Genomic DNA, 22,834 nt, shown 5'->3' on the forward strand with positions numbered 1-22,834 from the left:
CTCTATTTAGAATCTAATAGTGTTCCATTCCATCCTTTCCTCTATTTAGAATCTAATAGTGTTCCATTCCATCCTTTCCTCTATATAGAATCTAATAGTGTCCCATTCCATCCTTTCCTCTATTTAGAATCTAATAGTGTTCCATTCCATCCTTTCCTCTATTTAGAATCTAATAGTGTTCCATTCCATCCTTTCCTCTATTTAGAATCTAATAGTGTTCCATTCCATCCTTTCCTCTATTTAGAATCTAATAGTGTTCCATTCCTTCATTTAAGCCACTGTAACAGTTGTGTTTAAACATGTTGACTGACAAAAGAGACGTTACAGCATGCCTGCCAACTGGCTATATGGCAAAATGTTGATATGTCGAATGTGACCAGGTTTGTGCAGATTGCTTTCAGAGGTAGGCTGTACCCAGAGTAATAGAGGACACTATATGTTTTGTTGAATGCCCAGAATTTTTATCGATAATCAAGGAGCAAGTGGGGATTTTAACGTTTATTCCAGTTTTATTGTACAATTTTTTCCCTAAAAGTAAATTGAATATTTTCCTTATTTCATCAAAAGTAGATCCATAAAATCAACACACTTCCAGCACTTTGCATGGGTTTTTTGGCAAAGTCGTTTTTTACCAGGAGACTGTAGTGCCACTTTCTCAAAATGAGCATGAAATTGCTGTAGGAGGAGGGGTCTGTGTTTTATCAGGAGACTGGGGCCGATCCCCATTTAGGAATGTATGCTTTGTCTACACACTCATTTCATGCTCTGCATACCTACCTTGGGCACTCTGAATACATTTCATTAAACGGCTGAAAACCCTCACACTTGTTGGCCAACATATTTTCTCATGGAGTTTTAATTTCAATAGGGTTTTCAGTACATTCCATCTTAAGCCATCCCTTTAAATACAGTGTACCTTTTTAATTAGAATGTTGTGCCTTTTACTGAGGAGTGGCTTCCATCTGGCCACTGGACCATCAAGGCCTGATTGGTGGAGTGCTGCGGAGATGGTGTCCTTCTGGAAGGCTCTCCCATCTCCACAGAGGAACTCTGGAGTGCTTTCATAATGACCATCGACCATCTCGGGTGGTTGTTGTCCTTGATGATGTTCTTGGCCTTCCGGTGAAATCGGGTGCTGTAGATGTCCTGGAGAGCAGGTAGTTTGCCCCCAGTGATGCGTTGGGCAGACCGCATCACCGGGGGGGTGCAGTTGCAGGCATTATCAGTTGCCGTACCAGGCGGTGATACAGCCTGACAGGATGCTCTCAATTGTGCATCTGTAAAAGTTTGTGAGGGTTTTAGTTGCCAAGCCAAATTTCTTCAGCCTCCTGAGGTTGAAAAGTCACTGTTGCGCCTTCTTCACCACATTTCTGTGTGGGTGGACCATTTCAGTTTGTCAGTGATGTGTACAATGATGAACTTGAATCTTTCCACCTTCCCCACTGCGTCCCATCAATGTGGATAGGGGGGTGCTCCCTCTGCTGTTATCTGAAGTCCACGATCATCTCCTTTGTTTTGTTGACGTTGGGCGAGAGGTTATTTTCCTGGCACCACACTCCCAGCTCCCTCACTTCCTCCCTGTAGGCTCTCATCATTGCTGGTAATCAGGCCTACTACTGTTGTGTCGTCTTCAAACTTGATGATTGAGGCGTACATGGCCATGCAGTCATGGTGAACAGGAAGTACAGGAGGGGCTGAGTACCCTTCATTGTGGGTATCAGTGAAGTGGAGGTGTTTTCTCCTACCTTCACCACCTGGGGGAGGCCTGTCAGGAAGTCCAGGACCCTGTTACACATGGCAGGGTTCAGACCCAGGTTCTCAAGCTTAATGAAGAACTTGGAGACTTACTATGGTGTTGAATGCTGAGCTATAGTCAATGAACAGCATTCTTACATAGGTATTCCTCTTGTCCAGATGGGATAGGGCAGTGTGCAGTGTGATTGCCTCGTCTGTGGATTATTGAGGCGGTAAGCAAATTGAAGTGGGTCTAGGGTATCAGGTAAGGTAGAAGTGATATGATCCTTGACTAGTCTCTCAAAGCACTTCATGATGACGGAAGTGAGTGCTACGGGGCGATAGTCATTTAGTTCAGTTACCTTTGCTTTCCGGGCTCCCGAGTGGTGCAATGGTTTAAGGCACTGCATCTCAGTGCAAGATTCATCACTACAGTCCCTGGTTTGAATCCAGGCTGAATCACATCCAGCCGTGATTAGGAGTCCCATAGGGCAGCGCACAATTGGCCCTGTGTCGTCCGGGTTTGGCCAGGGTAGGCCGTCATTGTAAATAAATAATTTGTTCTTAACTGACTTGCCAAGTTAAAGGTTAAATAATAAATATATATATATATAGGGTACAGGAACAATGGTGGACATCTTGAAGCATGTGGGGACAGTAGACTGGGATAGGGAGAGATTGAATATGTCCGTAATATGTCTCATAGCAAAGGGTCTGAATACTTATGTAAATAAGGTATTTTTGTTTTTTATTTGTAATACATTTCCGATAATTTCTAAAAATCTGCTTTCGCTTTGTCATTATGGAGTATTGTGTGTAGATTGTTGAGCAACATTTTCTATTTAATACATTTTAGAATGAGGCTGAAACGTGACAAAATGTGGAAAAAGTCATGGGATCTGAATACATTCCGAATGCGCTGTAAACTAAAGTTTAAAAAAAAAGTTAATTAAATCCATGTAAAATAATCTTTGTCTGAAAATAAAATCTGATCCTCAACTGCGTTTCCCTCCAGTCAGCAGACGGCGATGTGCGTCTTTCAGGCGATGCTGCAGCGTGACGTATAATCTAGTGGACGGTTCTTCATAAACAGCTCGTCTACCACCTCGGTAGTTTGCTAGCCAACATAGCCGAAAGATTCAAGCTATTTATACGCTTTCGGTCTATATTAGCTACTGTGTTTTAGACACACTTCTGTCGTATCTACTTGTTAACCTATTTAATTTAACGTTATTTTTTATTAGTCAGCTATAGTAGCTGGCTGGTTAAGTTAGCATTAGCCTAGTCGCTAATGATAGCTAGCTAGCTAACATCCCCGAACATGAGCTCCCTAAACTACTCCCCTCCTGTTAAAGAAGAGGAGGTCTGCTGGACGGAGAAAGAAGCTCTGGGGCTGAACATTGTCGTGAAAGAGGAGAAGGAAGAGGAGGATGTTGCAGTAAAACAAGAAGTAGAGGGTGAGGCTGTTACAGTGAAAGAGGAGGATGGCGTTTTTGGAGTGAAGAAGGAAGGGGAGATTATTGTCACATTGAAAGATGAAGAGGAGGAGATAGGAGATATGATTAACACCAGTAAGTACTGCCTTCAATTACTTTTTAACATTTTGGATATTCGGAGTTGGCTCGTCAATACCTCTTCAACGGAGGGCCCTGGGATGATGACTGATATGTCTAGAATCAGACGACGTAGAGAACAAGCTACCCCTTGTTTTCTCCGTTCCGTTTCCAAAAAGTGACTTAACATATATATTTGATTAGGGTCTATCTGCTAACCGCAGACTGAGGGCCACGGCATGTAGTGATTTTAATGTAGTGATGTTTTACTACACACCGTTCCCCCCAATAGAGCCATGTGAGAGTTGGGTTGGCTACACCAAAGATTATGGATATACTGACAAGATGTCTCTCCGTCCTAACAAGGGGAGTCGTTGTCCACAAAGCAGCACTCTGGGTTGTCTCGCTCCCACCTATCCTGTCTTTGGATTGGTGGATACATCTTATTATTGTAATCTATTGTTTATATTCTATGAGGGTTGTTGACGTCAACCGCCTGTATTCAATGGAGAGAGATGCAAAGCTACTAGCATGAATATGCATAGCGATCTGGAGACAACTCCTATAGTGTTTTTATCAAAGTTGTCGGTATGTCACGTGTCCACGTAACAATTTAAGAATTACGAAACTTCTGTTAGATCAAGTAAACCTCATGTAGGAAATAAGCCATTCATTTTGTTGTTGACCAAATTAGACACTTTCCACATTGGGATGACAATTGTTTCCACTTGGATACAACCTACTGTAGCCTACTGGCATGACCTAGAGAGATACAACCTACTGTAGCCTACTGGCATGACCTAGAGAGATACAACCTACTGTAGCCTACTGGCATGACCTAGAGAGATACAACATACTGTAGCCTACTGGCATGACCTAGAGAGATACAACCTACTGTAACCTACTGGCATGACCTAGAGAGTTACAACCTACTGTAACCTACTGGCATGACCTAGAGAGATACAACATACTGTAACCTACTGGCTTGACCTAGAGAGATGCAACCTACTGGCTTGACCTAGATAGTTACAACCTACTGTAACCTACTGGCATGACCTAGAGAGTTACAACCTACTGTAACCTACTGGCATGACCTAGAGAGTTACAACCTACTGTAACCTACTGGCATGACCTAGGGAGTTACAACCTACTGTAACCTACTGGCATGACCTAGAGAGTTGTAACCTACTGGCATGACCTAGAGTTACAACTTACTGTAGCCTACTGGCATGACCTAGAGAGATACAACCTACTGTAGCCTCCTGGCATGACCTAGAGAGTTACAACCTACTGTAGCCTACTGGCATGACCTACAGAGTTACAACCTACTGTAGTCTACTGGCATGACCTAGAGAGATACAACCTACTGTAACCTACTGGCATGACCTAGAGAGTTACAACCTACTGTAACCTGCTGGCATGACCTACAGAGTTACAACCTACTGTAGCCTGCTGGCATGACCTACAGAGTTACAACCTACTGTAGCCTACTGGCATGACCTAGAGAGATACAACCTACTGTAACCTACTGGCATGACCTACAGAGTTACAACCTACTGTAGCCTACTGGCATGACCTACAGAGTTACAACCTACTGGCATGACCTAGAGAGTTACAACCTACTGTAGCCTACTGGCATGACGTAGAGAGATAGAACCTACTGTAGCCTCCTGGCAACCTAGAGAGTTACTACTTACTGTAGCCTACTGGCATGACCTAGAGAGATACAGCCTACTGTAGCCTACTGGCATGACCTAGAGAGTTACAACATACTGTAGCCTACTGGCATGACCTCGAGAGATACAACCTACTGTAACCTACTGGCATGACCTAGAGAGATACAACCTACTGTAATCTACTGGCATGACCTAGAGAGTTACAACCTACTGTAACCTACTGGCATGACCTAGAGAGTTACAACCTACTGTAACCTACTGGCATGACCTAGAGAGTTGTAACCTACTGGCATGACCTAGAGAGTTACAACTTACTGTAGCCTCCTGGCATGACCTAGAGAGTTACAACCTACTGTAACCTACTGGCATGACCTAGAGAGATACAACCTACTGTAGTCTGCTGGCATGACCTCGAGAGATACAACCTACTGTAACCTACTGGCATGACCTAGAGAGTTACAACCTACTGTAACCTGCTGGCATGACCTACAGAGTTACAACCTACTGTAGCCTGCTGGCATGACCTACAGAGTTACAACCTACTGTAGCCTACTGGCATGACCTAGAGAGATACAACCTACTGTAACCTACTGGCATGACCTACAGAGTTACAACCTACTGTAGCCTACTGGCATGACCTACAGAGTTACAACCTACTGTAACCTACTGGCATGACCTAGAGAGTTACAACCTACTGTAGCCTACTGGCATGACCTAGAGAGTTACAACCTACTGTAACCTACTGGCATGACCTAGAGAGTTACAACCTACTGTAACCTACTGGCATGACCTAGAGAGTTACAACCTACTGTAACCTACTGGCATGACCTAGAGAGATACAACCTACTGGCATGGCCTAGAGAGATACAACCTACTGTAACCTACTGGCATGACCTACAGAGTTACAACCTACTGTAGCCTACTGGCATGACCTACAGAGTTACAACCTACTGTAACCTACTGGCATGACCTAGAGAGTTACAACCTACTGTAACCTACTGGCATGACCTAGAGAGTTACAACCTACTGTAACCTACTGGCATGACCTAGAGAGTTACAACCTACTGTAGCCTACTGGCATGACCTAGAGAGATACAACCTACTGTAGCCTCCTGGCAACCTAGAGAGTTACTACTTACTGTAGCCTACTGGCATGACCTAGAGAGATACAACCTACTGTAGCCTACTGGCATGACCTAGAGAGATACAACCTGCTGTAACCTACTGGCATGACCTAGAGAGTTACAACCTACTCTAGCCTACTGGCATGACCTAGAGAGATACAACCTACTGGCATGGCCTAGAGAGATACAACCTACTGTAACCTACTGGCATTACCTAGAGAGTTACAACCTACTGTAACCTGCTGGCATGACCTAGAGAATTACAACCTACTGTAGCCCACTGGCATGACCTAGAGAGTTACAACCTACTGTAGCCTACTGGCATGACCTAGAGAGTTACAACCTACTGTAGCCTCCTGGCATGACCTAGAGAGTTACAACCTACTGTAACCTGCTGGCATGACCTACAGAGTTACAACCTACTGTAACCTACTGGCATGACCTAGAGAATTACAACCTACTGTAGCCCACTGGCATGACCTAGAGAGTTACAACCTACTGTAGCCTACTGGCATGACCTAGAGAGTTACAACCTACTGTAACCTACTGGCATGACCTAGAGAGTTACAACCTACTGTAACCTACTGGCATGACCTAGAGAGTTACAACCTACTGTAACCTACTGGCATGACCTAAGAGTTACAACCTACTGTAACCTACTGGCATGACCTAGAGTTACAACCTACTGTAACCTACTGGCATGACCTACAGAGTTACAACCTACTGTAGCCTACTGGCATGACCTAAGAGTTACAACCTACTGTAGCCTACTGGCATGACCTAGAGAGTTACAACCTACTGTAGCCTACTGGCATGACCTAGAGAGTTACAACCTACTGTAGCCTACTGGCATGACCTAGAGAGTTACAACCTACTGTAGCCTACTGGCATGACCTAGAGAGTTACAACCTACTGTAGCCTACTGGCATGACCTAGAGAGTTACAACCTACTGTAGCCTACTGGCATGACCTAGAGAGTTACAACCTACTGTAGCCTACTGGCATGACCTAGAGAGTTACAACCTACTGTAGCCTCCTGGCATGACCTAGAGACATACAACCTACTGGCATGACCTAGAGAGTTACAACCTACTGTAACCTACTGGCATGACCTAGAGAGTTACAACCTGCTGTAACCTACTGGCATGACCTACAGAGTTACAACCTACTGTAACCTACTGGCATGACCTAGAGAGTTACAACCTACTGTAGCCTACTGGCATGACCTAGAGAGTTACAACCTACTGTAACCTACTGGCATGACCTAGAGAGTTACAACCTACTGTAGCCTACTGGCATGACCTACAGAGTTACAACCTACTGTAGCCTACTGGCATGACCTAGAGAGTTACAACCTACTGTAGCCTACTGGCATGACCTAGAGAGTTACAACCTACTGTAACCTACTGGCATGACCTAGAGAGTTACAACCTACTGTAACCTACTGGCATGACCTAGAGAGTTACAACCTACTGTAACCTACTGGCATGACCTAGAGAGTTACAACCTACTGTAGCCTACTGGCATGACCTAGAGAGTTACAACCTACTGTAGCCTACTGGCATGACCTAGAGAGTTACTACCTACTGTAGCCTACTGGCATGACCTAGAGAGTTACAACCTACTGTAACCTACTGGCATGACCTAGAGAGTTACAACCTACTGTAGCCTACTGGCATGACCTAGAGAGATACAACCTACTGGCATGGCCTAGAGAGTTACAACCTACTGTAACCTACTGGCATGACCTAGAGAGTTACAACCTACTGTAGCCTACTGCATGACCTAGAGAGTTACAACTCTGTACCTACTGGCATGACCTAGAGAGATACAACCTACTGTAACCTACTGGCATGACCTAGAGAGTTACAACCGACTGTAGCCTACTGGCATGACCTAGAGAGTTACAACCTACTGTAGCCTACTGGCATGACCTAGAGAGTTACAACCTACTGTAGCCTACTGGCATGACCTACAGAGTTACAACCTACTGTAACCTACTGGCATGACCTAGAGAGTTACAACCTACTGTAGCCTACTGGCATGACCTAGAGAGATACAACCTACTGTAGCCTACTGGCATGACCTAGAGAGTTACAACCTACTGTAACCTACTGGCATGACCTAGAGAGTTACAACCTACTGTAACTTACTGGCATGACCTAAGAGTTACAACCTACTGTAGCCTACTGGCATGACCTAGAGAGATACAACCTACTGTAACCTACTGGCATGACCTAGAGAGTTACAACCTACTGTAGCCTACTGGCATGACCTAGAGAGATACAACCTACTGTAGCCTACTGGCATGACCTAGAGAGATACAACCTACTGTAGCCTACTGGCATGACCTAGAGAGTTACAACCTACTGTAGCCTACTGGCATGACCTAGAGAGTTACAACCTACTGTAACCTACTGGCATGACCTAGAGAGATACAACCTACTGTAACCTACTGGCATGACCTAGAGAGTTACAACCTACTGTAACTCTACTGGCATGACCTAAGAGTTACAACCTACTGTAGCCTACTGGCATGACCTAGAGAGATACAACCTACTGTAGCCTACTGGCATGACCTAGAGAGTTACAACCTACTGTAGCCTACTGGCATGACCTAGAGAGTTACAACCTACTGTAGCCTACTGGCATGACCTAGAGAGTTACAACCTACTGTAGCCTACTGGCATGACCTACAGAGTTACAACCTACTGTAACCTACTGGCATGACCTAGAGAGTTACAACCTACTGTAACCTACTGGCATGACCTAGAGAGTTACAACCTACTGTAACCTACTGGCATGACCTAGAGAGGTACAACCTACTGTAGCCTCCTGGCATGACCTAGAGAGTTACAACCTACTGTAGCCTACTGGCATGACCTAGAGAGTTACAACCTACTGTAGCCTACTGGCATGACCTAGAGAGATACAACCTACTGTAACCTACTGGCATGACCTAGAGAGATACAACCTACTGTAACCTACTGGCATGACCTAGAGAGTTACAACCTACTCTAGCCTACTGGCATGACCTAGAGAGATACAACCTACTGGCATGACCTAGAGAGATACAACCTACTGTAACTTACTGGCATGACCTAGAGAGATACAACCTACTGTAACCTACTGGCATGACCTAGAGAGATACAACCTACTGGCATGACCTAGAGAGATACAGCCTACTGGCATGACCTAGAGAGTTACAACATACTGTAACCTACTGGCATGACCTAGAGAGATACAACCTACTGTAACCTACTGGCATGACCTAGAGAGTTACAACCTACTGTAACCTACTGGCATGACCTAGAGAGATTACAACCTACTGTAGCCTCCTGGCATGACCTAGAGAGTTACAACCTACTGTAGCCTCCTGGCATGACCTAGAGAGTTACAACCTACTGTAACCTACTGGCATGACCTAGAGACATACAACCTACTGTAACCTACTGGCATGACCTAGAGAGTTACAACCTACTGTAGCCTACTGGCATGACCTAGAGTTACAACCTACTGTAGCCTACTGGCATGACCTAGAGAGTTACAACCTACTGTAGCCTACTGGCATGACCTAGAGAGTTACAACCTACTGTAACCTACTGGCATGACCTACAGAGTTACAACCTACTGTAACCTACTGGCATGACCTACAGAGTTACAACCTACTGTAACCTACTGGCATGACCTAGAGAGTTACAACCTACTGTAGCCTACTGGCATGACCTAGAGAGTTACAACCTACTGTAGCCTACTGGCATGACCTAGAGAGTTACAACCTACTGTAGCCTACTGGCATGACCTAGAGAGTTACAACCTACTGTAGCCTACTGGCATGACCTAGAGAGTTACAACCTACTGTAGCCTACTGGCATGACCTAGAGAGTTACAACCGACTGTAGCCTACTGGCATGACCTAGAGAGTTACAACCACTGTAGCCTCCTGGCATGACCTAGAGAGATACAACCTACTGTAACCTACTGGCATGACCTAGAGAGATACAACCTACTGTAGCCTCCTGGCATGACCTAGAGAGTTACAACCTACTGTAGCCTACTGGCATGACCTAGAGAGTTTAACCTACTGTAGCCTACTGGCATGACCTAGAGAGTTACAACCTACTGAACCTACTGGCATGACCTAGAGAGTTACAACCTACTGTAGCCTACTGGCATGACCTACAGAGTTACAACCTACTGTAACCTACTGGCATGACCTAGAGAGTTACAACCTACTGTAGCCTACTGGCATGACCTAGAGAGATACAACCTACTGGCATGGCCTAGAGAGATACAACCTACTGTAACCTACTGGCATGACCTAGAGAGTTACAACCTACTGTATCCTCCTGGCATGACCTAGAGAGTTACAACCTACTGTAACCTACTGGCATGACCTAGAGAGTTACAACCTACTGTAGCCTACTGGCATGACCTAGAGAGTTACAACCTACTGTAGCCTACTGGCATGACCTAGAGAGTTACAACCTACTGTAACCTACTGGCATGACCTAGAGAGTTACAACCTACTGTAGCCTACTGGCATGACCTAGAGAGTTACAACCTACTGTAGCCGCATGACCTAGAGAGATACAACCTGCTGTAGCCTACTGGCATGACCTAGAGAGATACAACCTACTGTAACTTACTGGCATGACCTAGAGTTACAACCTACTCTAGCCTACTGGCATGACCTAGAGAGATACAACCTACTGGCATGACCTAGAGAGATACAACCTACTGTAACCTACTGGCATGACCTAGAGAGTTACAACCTACTGTAGCCTACTGGCATGACCTAGAGAGTTACAACCTACTGTAGCCTACTGGCATGACCTAGAGAGTTACAACCTACTGTAGCCTCCTGGCATGACCTAGAGAGTTACAACCTACTGTAGCCTACTGGCATGACCTAGAGAGTTACAACCTACTGTAGCCTACTGGCATGACCTAGAGAGTTACAACCTACTGTAACCTACTGGCATGACCTAGAGAGTTACAACCTACTGTAGCCTACTGGCATGACCTAGAGAGTTACAACCTACTGTAGCCTACTGGCATGACCTAGAGAGTTACAACCTACTGTAGCCTACTGGCATGACCTACAGAGTTACAACCTACTGTAACCTACTGGCATGACCTAGAGAGTTACAACCTACTGTAACCTACTGGCATGACCTAGAGAGATACAACCTACTGTAACCTACTGGCATGACCTAGAGAGTTACAACCTACTGTAGCCTACTGGCATGACCTAGAGAGTTACAACCTACTGTAGCCTACTGGCATGACCTAGAGAGTTACAACCTACTGTAGCCTACTGGCATGACCTAGAGAGTTACAACCTACTGTAGCCTACTGGCATGACCTAGAGAGTTACAACCTACTGTAGCCTACTGGCATGACCTAGAGAGTTACAACCTACTGTAGCCTACTGGCATGACCTAGAGAGATACAACCTACTGTAACCTACTGGCATGACCTAGAGAGTTACAACCTACTGTAGCCTACTGGCATGACCTAGAGAGTTACAACCTACTGTAGCCTACTGGCATGACCTAGAGAGTTACAACCTACTGTAGCCTACTGGCATGACCTAGAGAGTTACAACCTACTGTAGCCTACTGGCATGACCTAGAGAGTTACAACCTACTGTCACCTACTGGCATGACCTAGAGAGTTACAACCTACTGTAACCTACTGGCATGACCTAGAGAGATACAACCTACTGTAGCCTCCTGGCATGACCTAGAGAGTTACAACCTACTGTAGCCTACTGGCATGACCTACAGAGTTACAACCTACTGTAACCTACTGGCATGACCTAGAGAGTTACAACCTACTGTAACCTACTGGCATGACCTAGAGAGATACAACCTACTGTAACCTACTGGCATGACCTAGAGAGATACAACCTACTGTAACCTACTGGCATGACCTAGAGAGATACAACCTACTGGCATGACCTAGAGAGTTACAACCTACTGTAACCTACTGGCATGACCTAGAGAGTTACAATCTACTGTAACCTACTGGCATGACCTAGAGAGTTACAACCTACTGTAGCCTCCTGGCATGACCTAGAGAGTTACATCCGACTGTAGCCTACTGGCATGATCTACAGAGTTACAACCTACTGTAGTCTACTGGCATGACCTACAGAGTTACAACCTACTCTAGCCTACTGGCATGACCTAGAGAGATACAACCTACTGGCATGACCTAGAGAGTTACAACTTACTGTAGCCTACTGGCATGACCTAGAGAGATACAACCTACTGTAGCCTCCTAGCATGACCTAGAGAGTTACAACTTACTGTAGCCTACTGGCATGACCTAGAGAGATACAACCTACTGTAGCCTACTGGCATGACCTAGAGAGATACAACCTACTGTAACTTACTGGCATGACCTAGAGTTACAACCTACTGTAGTCTACTGGCATGACCTACTGTAGCCTACTGGCATGACCTAGAGAGATACAACCTACTGGCATGACCTAGAGAGATACAACCTACTGGCATGACCTAGAGAGATACAACCTACTGTAACTTACTGGCATGACCTAGAGAGATACAACCTACTGTAACTTACTGGCATGACCTAGAGAGGTACAACCTACTGTAACTTACTGTTATGACCCCAAGTGTTTACAACCTACTGTAACCTACTGGCATGACCTAGGTGTTTACAACCTACTGTAACCTACTGGCTTGACCTAGAGAGATACAATCTACTGTAACTTACTGGCATGACCTAGAGTTACAACCTACTCTAGCCTACTGGCATGACCTAGAGAGATACAACCTACTGTAGCCTCCTGGCAACCTAGAGAGTTACTACTTACTGTAGCCTACTGGCATGACCTAGAGAGTTACAACCTACTGTAACCTACTGGCATGACCTAGAGAGTTACAACCTACTGTAGCCTACTGGCATGACCTACATAGTTACAACCTACTGTAACCTCCTGGCATGACCTAGAGAGTTACAACCTAGTGTAGCCTACTGGCATGACCTAGAGAGTTACAACCTAGTGTAGCCTACTGGCATGACCTAGAGAGTTACAACCTAGTGTAGCCTACTGGCATGACCTAGAGAGTTACAACCTACTGTAGCCTACTGGCATGACCTAGAGAGTTACAACCTACTGTAGCCTACTGGCATGACCTAGAGTTACAACCTACTGTAGCCTACTGGCATGACCTAGAGAGATGCAACCTACTGGCATGACCGAGAGAGATACAACCTTCTATAGCCTACTTGCATGACCTAGAGAGGTACAACCTACTGTAGATTACTGGCATGACCTAGAGAGGTACAACCTATTGTAACTTACTGGCATGACCTAGAGAGATACAACCTACTGTAACCTACTGGCATGACCTAGAGAGTTACAACCTACTCTAGCCTACTGGCATGACCTAGAGAGTTACAACCTACTCTAGCCTACTGGCATGACCTAGAGAGATACAGCCTACTGGCATGACCTAGAGAGATACAACCTACTGGCATGACCTAGAGAGATACAGCCTACTGGCATGACCTAGAGAGATACAGCCTACTGGCATGACCTAGAGAGATACAGCCTACTGGCATGACCTAGAGAGTTACAACCTACTCTAGCCTACTGGCATGACCTAGAGAGATACAACCTACTGGCATGGCCTAGAGAGATACAACCTACTGTAACCTACTGGCATTACCTAGAGAGTTACAACCTACTGTAACCTGCTGGCATGACCTACAGAGTTACAACCTACTGTAACCTACTGGCATGACCTAGAGAGTTACAACCTACTGTAGCCCACTGGCATGACCTAGAGAGTTACAACCTACTGTAGCCTACTGGCATGACCTAGAGAGTTACAACCTACTGTAGCCTCCTGGCATGACCTAGAGACATACAACCTACTGTAACCTACTGGCATGACCTAGAGAGTTACAACCTACTGTAACCTACTGGCATGACCTACAGAGTTACAACCTACTGTAACCTACTGGCATGACCTAGAGTTACAACCTACTGTAACCTACTGGCATGACCTACAGAGTTACAACCTACTGTAGCCTACTGGCATGACCAAGAGTTACAACCTACTGTAGCCTCCTGGCATGACCTAGAGACATACAACCTACTGGCATGACCTAGAGACATACAACCTACTGGCATGACCTACAGAGTTACAACCTACTGTAGCCTACTGGCATGACCTAGAGAGTTACAACCTACTGTAGCCTACTGGCATGACCTAGAGAGATACAACCTACTGTAGCCTCCTGGCATGACCTACAGAGTTACAACCTACTGTAGCCTCCTGGCATGACCTACAGAGTTTAACCTACTGTAGCCTCCTGGCATGACCTAGAGAGTTACAACCTACTGTAACCTACTGGCATGACCTAGAGTTACAACCTACTGTAACTTACTGGCATGACCTAGAGAGGTACAACCTACTGTAACTTACTGTTATGACCCCAAGTGTTTACAACCTACTGTAACCTACTGGCATGACCTAGAGAGTTACAACCTACTGTAACCTACTGGCTTGACCTAGAGAGATACAACCTACTGGCATGACCTAGAGAGATACAACCTACTGTAACTTACTGGCATGACCTAGAGAGATACAACCTACTGTAACTTACTGGCATGACCTAGAGTTACAACCTACTCTAGCCTACTGGCATGACCTAGAGAGATACAACCTACTGTAGCCTCCTGGCAACCTAGAGAGTTACTACTTACTGTAGCCTACTGGCATGACCTAGAGAGTTACAACCTACTGTAGCCTACTGGCATGACCTAGAGAGTTACAACCTACTGTAGCCTACTGGCATGACCTACAGAGTTACAACCTACTGTAACCTCCTTGCATGACCTAGAGAGTTACAACCTAGTGTAGTCTACTGGCATGACCTAGAGAGTTACAACCTAGTGTAGCCTACTGGCATGACCTAGAGAGTTACAACCTAGTGTAGCCTACTGGCATGACCTAGAGAGTTACAACCTACTGTAGCCTACTGGCATGACCTAGAGAGTTACAACCTACTGTAGCCTACTGGCATGACCTAGAGAGTTACAACCTACTGTAGCCTACTGGCATGACCTACAGAGTTACAACCTACTGTAACCTACTGGCATGACCTACAGAGTTACAACCTACTGTAACCTACTGGCATGACCTAGAGAGATACAACCTACTGGCATGACCTAGAGAGATACAACCTACTGGCATGACCTAGAGAGATACAACCTACTGGCATGACCTAGAGAGATACAGCCTACTGGCATGACCTAGAGAGATACAGCCTACTGGCATGACCTAGAGAGATACAGCCTACTGGCATGACCTAGAGAGTTACAACATACTGTAACCTACTGGCATGACCTAGAGAGATACAACATACTGTAACCTACTGGCATTAACTAGAGAGATACAACCTACTGTAGCCTCCTGGCATTAACTAGAGAGTTACAACCTACTGTAGCCTCCTGGCATGACCTAGAGAGATACAACCTACTGGCATGACCTAGAGAGATACAACCTACTGGCATGACCTAGAGAGATACAACCTACTGGCATGACCTAGAGAGATACAACCTACTGGCATGACCTAGAGAGATACAACCTACTGGCATGACCTAGAGAGATACAACCTACTGGCATGACCTAGAGAGATACAACCTACTGGCATGACCTAGAGAGATACAGCCTACTGGCATGACCTAGAGAGTTACAACTTACTGTAACCTACTGGCATGACCTAGAGTTACAACCTACTGTAACCTACTGGCATGACCTAGAGAGTTACAACCTACTGTAGCCTACTGGCATGACCTAGAGACATACAACCTACTGTAACCTACTGGCATGACCTACAGAGTTACAACCTACTGTAACCTACTGGCATGACCTACAGAGTTACAACCTACTGTAACCTACTGGCATGACCTAGAGAGTTACAACCTACTGTAGCCTACTGGCATGACCTAGAGACATACAACCTACTGTAACCTACTGGCATGACCTACAGAGTTACAACCTACTGTAACCTACTGGCATGACCTAGAGAGTTACAACCTACTGTAACCTACTGGCATGACCTAGAGAGATACAACCTACTGTAGCCTCCTGGCATGACCTAGAGAGTTACAACCTACTGTAGCCTACTGGCATGACCTAGAGAGTTACAACCTACTGTAGCCTACTGGCATGACCAAGAGAGTTACAACCTACTGTAGCCTACTGGCATGACCTAGAGAGTTACAACCTACTGTAGCCTACTGGCATGACCTACAGAGTTACAACCGACTGTAACCTACTGGCATGACCTACAGAGTTACAACCGACTGTAGCCTCCTGGCATGACCTAGAGACATACAACCTACTGTAACCTACTGGCATGACCTAGAGAGATACAACCTACTGTAGCCTCCTGGCATGACCTAGAGAGTTACAACCTAGTGTAGCCTACTGGCATGACCTAGAGAGTTACAACCTACTGTAGCCTACTGGCATGACCTAGAGAGTTACAACCTACTGTAGCCTACTGGCATGACCTAGAGAGTTACAACCTACTGCAGCCTACTGGCATGACCTACAGAGTTACAACCTACTGTAGCCTACTGGCATGACCTACAGAGTTACAACCTACTGTAACCTACTGGCATGACCTAGAGTTACAACCTACTGTAGCCTACTGGCATGACCTAGAGAGATGCAACCTACTGGCATGACCGAGAGAGATACAACCTTCTATAGCCTACTGGCATGACCTAGAGAGGTACAACCTACTGTAACTTACTGGCATGACCTAGAGAGATACAACCTACTGTAACCTACTGGCATGACCTAGAGAGTTACAACCTACTCTAGCCTACTGGCATGACCTAGAGAGATACACCTACTCTAGCCTACTGGCATGACCTAGAGAGATACAACCTACTGTAACCTACTGGCATGACCTAGAGAGTTACAACCTACTCTAGCCTACTGGCATGACCTAGAGAGATACAACCTACTGGCATGACCTAGAGAGATACAACCTACTGGCATGACCTAGAGAGATACAACCTACTGGCATGACCTAGAGAGATACAACCTACTGGCATGACCTAGAGAGATACAACCTACTGGCATGACCTAGAGAGATACAGCCTCCTGGCATGACCTAGAGAGATACAGCCTACTGGCATGACCTAGAGAGATACAGCCTACTGGCATGACCTAGAGAGATACAGCCTACTGGCATGACCTAGAGAGTTACAACATACTGTAACCTACTGGCATGACCTAGAGAGTTACAACATACTGTAACCTACTGGCATGACCTAGAGAGATACAACCTACTGTAGCCTCCTGGCATGACCTAGAGAGTTACAACCTACTGTAGCCTCCTGGCATGACCTAGAGAGTTACAACCTACTGTAACCTACTGGCATGACCTACAGAGTTACAACCTACTGTAACCTACTGGCATGACCTAGAGAGTTACAACCTACTGTAGCCTACTGGCATGACCTAGAGACATACAACCTACTGTAACTTACTGGCATGACATACAGAGTTACAACCTACTGGCATGACCTACAGAGTTACAACCTACTGTAACCTACTGGCATGACCTAGAGAGTTACAATCTACTGTAACCTACTGGCATGACCTAGAGAGATACAACCTACTGTAGCCTCCTGGCATGACCTAGAGAGTTACATCCGACTGTAGCCTACTGGCATGACCTACAGAGTTACAACCTACTGTAGTCTACTGGCATGACCTACAGAGTTACAACCTACTCTAGCCTACTGGCATGACCTAGAGAGATACAACCTACTGGCATGACCTAGAGAGTTACAACTTACTGTAGCCTACTGGCATGACCTAGAGAGATACAACCTACTGTAGCCTCCTGGCATGACCTAGAGAGTTACAACCTACTGTAGCCTACTGGCATGACCTAGAGAGATACAACCTACTGTAGCCTACTGGCATGACCTAGAGAGATACAACCTACTGTAACTTACTGGCATGACCTAGAGTTACAACCTACTGTAGTCTACTGGCATGACCTACTGTAGCCTACTGGCATGACCTAGAGAGATACAACCTACTGGCATGACCTAGAGAGATACAACCTACTGGCATGACCTAGAGAGATACAACCTACTGGCATGACCTAGAGAGATACAACCTACTGTAACTTACTGGCATGACCTAGAGAGATACAACCTACTGTAACTTACTGGCATGACCTAGAGAGGTACAACCTACTGTAACTTACTGTTATGACCCCAAGTGTTTACAACCTACTGTAACCTACTGGCATGACCTAGGAGTTACAACCTACTGTAACCTACTGGCTTGACCTAGAGAGATACAACCTACTGTAACTTACTGGCATGACCTAGAGAGTTACAACCTACTGTAACCTACTGGCATGACCTAGAGAGTTACAACCTACTGTAGCCTACTGGCATGACCTACAGAGTTACAACCTACTGTAACCTCCTGGCATGACCTAGAGAGTTACAACCTAGTGTAGCCTACTGGCATGACCTAGAGAGTTACAACCTAGTGTAGCCTACTGGCATGACCTAGAGAGTTACAACCTAGTGTAGCCTACTGGCATGACCTAGAGAGTTACAACCTACTGTAGCCTACTGGCATGACCTAGAGAGTTACAACCTACTGTAGCCTACTGGCATGACCTAGAGTTACAACCTACTGTAGCCTACTGGCATGACCTAGAGAGATGCAACCTACTGGCATGACCGAGAGAGATACAACCTTCTATAGCCTACTTGCATGACCTAGAGAGGTACAACCTACTGTAGATTACTGGCATGACCTAGAGAGGTACAACCTATTGTAACTTACTGGCATGACCTAGAGAGATACAACCTACTGTAACCTACTGGCATGACCTAGAGAGTTACAACCTACTCTAGCCTACTGGCATGACCTAGAGAGTTACAACCTACTCTAGCCTACTGGCATGACCTAGAGAGATACAGCCTACTGGCATGACCTAGAGAGATACAACCTACTGGCATGACCTAGAGAGATACAACCTACTGTAACCTACTGGCATGACCTAGAGAGTTACAACCTACTGTAGCCTACTGGCATGACCTAGAGAGTTACAACCTACTCTAGCCTACTGGCATGACCTAGAGAGATACAGCCTACTGGCATGACCTAGAGAGATACAACCTACTGGCATGACCTAGAGAGATACAACCTACTGGCATGACCTAGAGAGATACAGCCTACTGGCATGACCTAGAGAGATACAGCCTACTGGCATGACCTAGAGAGTTACAACATACTGTAACCTACTGGCATGACCTAGAGAAATACAACATACTGTAACCTACTGGCATGACCTAGAGAGATACAACCTACTGTAGATTACTGGCATGACCTAGAGAGGTACAACCTATTGTAACTTACTGGCATGACCTAGAGAGATACAACCTACTGTAACCTACTGGCATGACCTAGAGAGTTACAACCTACTCTAGCCTACTGGCATGACCTAGAGAGTTACAACCTACTGTAGCCTACTGGCATGACCTAGAGAGACAACCTACTTAGCCTACTGGCATGACCTAGAGAGATACAACCTACTGGCATGACCTAGAGAGATACAACCTACTGGCATGACCTAGAGAGATACAGCCTACTGGCATGACCTAGAGAGATACAGCCTACTGGCATGACCTAGAGAGTTACAACCTACTGTAACCTACTGGCATGACCTAGAGAGATACAACATACTGTAACCTACTGGCATGACCTAGAGAGATACAACCTACTGTAACCTACTGGCATGACCTAGAGAGTTACAACCTACTGTAGCCTACTGGCATGACCTAGAGAGTTACAACCTACTGTAGCCTACTGGCATGACCTAGAGAGTTACAACCTACTCTAGCCTACTGGCATGACCTAGAGAGATACAACCTACTGTAACCTACTGGCATTACCTAGAGAGTTCCAACCTACTGTAACCTACTGGCATGACCTACAGAGTTACAACCTACTGTAACCTACTGGCATGACCTAGAGAGTTACAACCTACTGTAGCCCACTGGCATGACCTAGAGAGTTACAACCTACTGTAGCCTACTGGCATGACCTAGAGAGTTACAACCTACTGTAGCCTCCTGGCATGACCTAGAGAGTTACAACCTACTGTAGCCTCCTGGCATGACCTAGAGACATACAACCTACTGTAACCTACTGGCATGACCTAGAGAGTTACAACCTACTGTAACCTACTGGCATGACCTACAGAGTTACAACCTACTGTAACCTACTGGCATGACCTACAGAGTTACAACCTACTGTAACCTACTGGCATGACCTAAGAGTTACAACCTACTGTAACCTACTGGCATGACCTACAGAGTTACAACCTACTGTAGCCTACTGGCATGACCTAGAGAGTTACAACCTACTGTAGCCTCCTGGCATGACCTAGAGACATACAACCTACTGGCATGACCTAGAGACATACAACCTACTGGCATGACCTACAGAGTTACAACCTACTGTAACCTACTGGCATGACCTACAGAGTTACAACCTACTGTAACCTACTGGCATGACCTAGAGAGTTACAACCTACTGTAACCTACTGGCATGACCTAGAGAGATACAACCTACTGTAGCCTCCTGGCATGACCTAGAGAGTTACAACCTACTGTAGCCTACTGGCATGACCTACAGAGTTACAACCTACTGTAGCCTACTGGCATGACCTAGAGAGTTACAACCTACTGTAACCTACTGGCATGACCTAGAGAGTTACAACCTACTGTAGCCTACTGGCATGACCTAGAGAGATACAACCTACTGTAGCCTACTGGCATGACCTAGAGAGATACAACCTACTGTAGCCTCCTGGCATGACCTAGAGAGTTACAACCTACTGTAGCCTACTGGCATGACCTAGAGAGTTACAACCTACTGTAACCTACTGGCATGACCTAGAGAGATTACAACCTACTGTAACTTACTGGCATGACCTAGAGAGGTACAACCTACTGTAACTTACTGTTATGACCCCAAGTGTTTACAACCTACTGTAACCTACTGGCATGACCTAGAGAGTTACAACCTACTGTAACCTACTGGCATGACCTAGAGAGATACAACCTACTGGCATGACCTAGAGAGATACAACCTACTGGCGCCTGAGGCACCTACTGGCATGACCTAGAGAGATACAACCTACTGTAACTTACTGGCATGACCTAGAGAGGTACAACCTACTGTAACTTACTGTTATGACCCCAAGTGTTTACAACCTACTGTAACCTACTGGCATGACCTAGAGAGTTACAACCTACTGTAACCTACTGGCTTGACCTAGAGAGATACAACCTACTGTAACTTACTGGCATGACCTAGAGTTACAACCTACTCTAGCCTACTGGCATGACCTAGAGAGATACAACCTACTGTAGCCTCCTGGCAACCTAGAGAGTTACTACTTACTGTAGCCTACTGGCATGACCTAGAGAGTTACAACCTACTGTAACCTCCTGGCATGACCTAGAGAGTTACAACCTAGTGTAGCCTACTGGCATGACCTAGAGAGTTACAACCTACTGTAGCCTACTGGCATGACCTAGAGAGTTACAACCTACTGTAGCCTACTGGCATGACCTAGAGAGTTACAACCTACTGTAGCCTACTGGCATGACCTAGAGAGTTACAACCTACTGTAGCCTACTGGCATGACCTAGAGAGATGCAACCTACTGGCATGACCGAGAGAGATACAACCTTCTATAGCCTACTTGCATGACCTAGAGAGGTACAACCTACTGTAGCCTACTGGCATGACCTAGAGAGGTACAACCTACTGTAACTTACTGGCATGACCTAGAGAGATACAACCTACTGTAACCTACTGGCATGACCTAGAGAGTTACAACCTACTCAAGCCTACTGGCATGACCTAGAGAGTTACAACCTACTCTAGCCTACTGGCATGACCTAGAGAGATACAGCCTACTGGCATGACCTAGAGAGATACAACCTACTGGCATGACCTAGAGAGATACAACCTACTGGCATGACCTAGAGAGATACAACCTACTGGCATGACCTAGAGAGATACAACCTACTGGCATGATCTAGAGAGATACAGCCTACTGGCATGACCTAGAGAGATACAGCCTACTGGCATGACCTAGAGAGATACAGCCTACTGGCATGACCTAGAGAGATACAGCCTACTGGCATGACCTAGAGAGATACAGCCTACTGGCATGACCTAGAGAGATACAGCCTACTGGCATGACCTAGAGAGATACAGCCTACTGGCATGACCTAGAGAGATACAACCTACTGTAACCTACTGGCATGACCTAGAGAGTTACAACCTACTGTAGCCTACTGGCATGACCTAGAGAGTTACAACCTACTGTAACCTACTGGCATGACCTAGAGAGTTACAACCTACTGTAACCTACTGGCATGACCTAGAGAGTTACAACCTACTGTAGCCTACTGGCATGACCTAGAGAGTTACAACCTACTGTAACCTACTGGCATGACCTAGAGAGATACAACCTACTGTAGCCTCCTGGCATGACCTAGAGAGATACAACCTACTGTAGCCTCCTGGCATGACCTAGAGAGTTACAACCTACTGTAGCCTCCTGGCATGACCTAGAGAGTTACAACCTACTGTAGCCTCCTGGCATGACCTAGAGAGTTACAACCTAC

The 22,834-nt window shown here is 45.7% G+C and overlaps 1 protein-coding gene across 1 annotated transcript in view; it reads left to right on the top strand.

Moving 5' to 3' along the window:
- Window positions 1-2,818: 2,818 nt before the first annotated feature.
- The window catches only part of LOC123732713 (uncharacterized), a 65,567-nt gene continuing 45,551 nt past the window's right edge, over window positions 2,819-22,834 (top strand). Inside the window, exon 1 of the mRNA XM_045711971.2 lies at window positions 2,819-3,305. Within this exon, the coding sequence (XP_045567927.1) occupies window positions 3,056-3,305 (250 nt within the window). The 5' untranslated portion in view covers window positions 2,819-3,055. The remainder of the gene's footprint in view (window positions 3,306-22,834) is intronic.

This window comes from Salmo salar, chromosome 02 (genome assembly GCF_965601325.2).
Source record: "Salmo salar chromosome 02, fSalSal1, whole genome shotgun sequence".
Taxonomy (NCBI): Eukaryota; Metazoa; Chordata; class Actinopteri; order Salmoniformes; family Salmonidae; genus Salmo; species Salmo salar.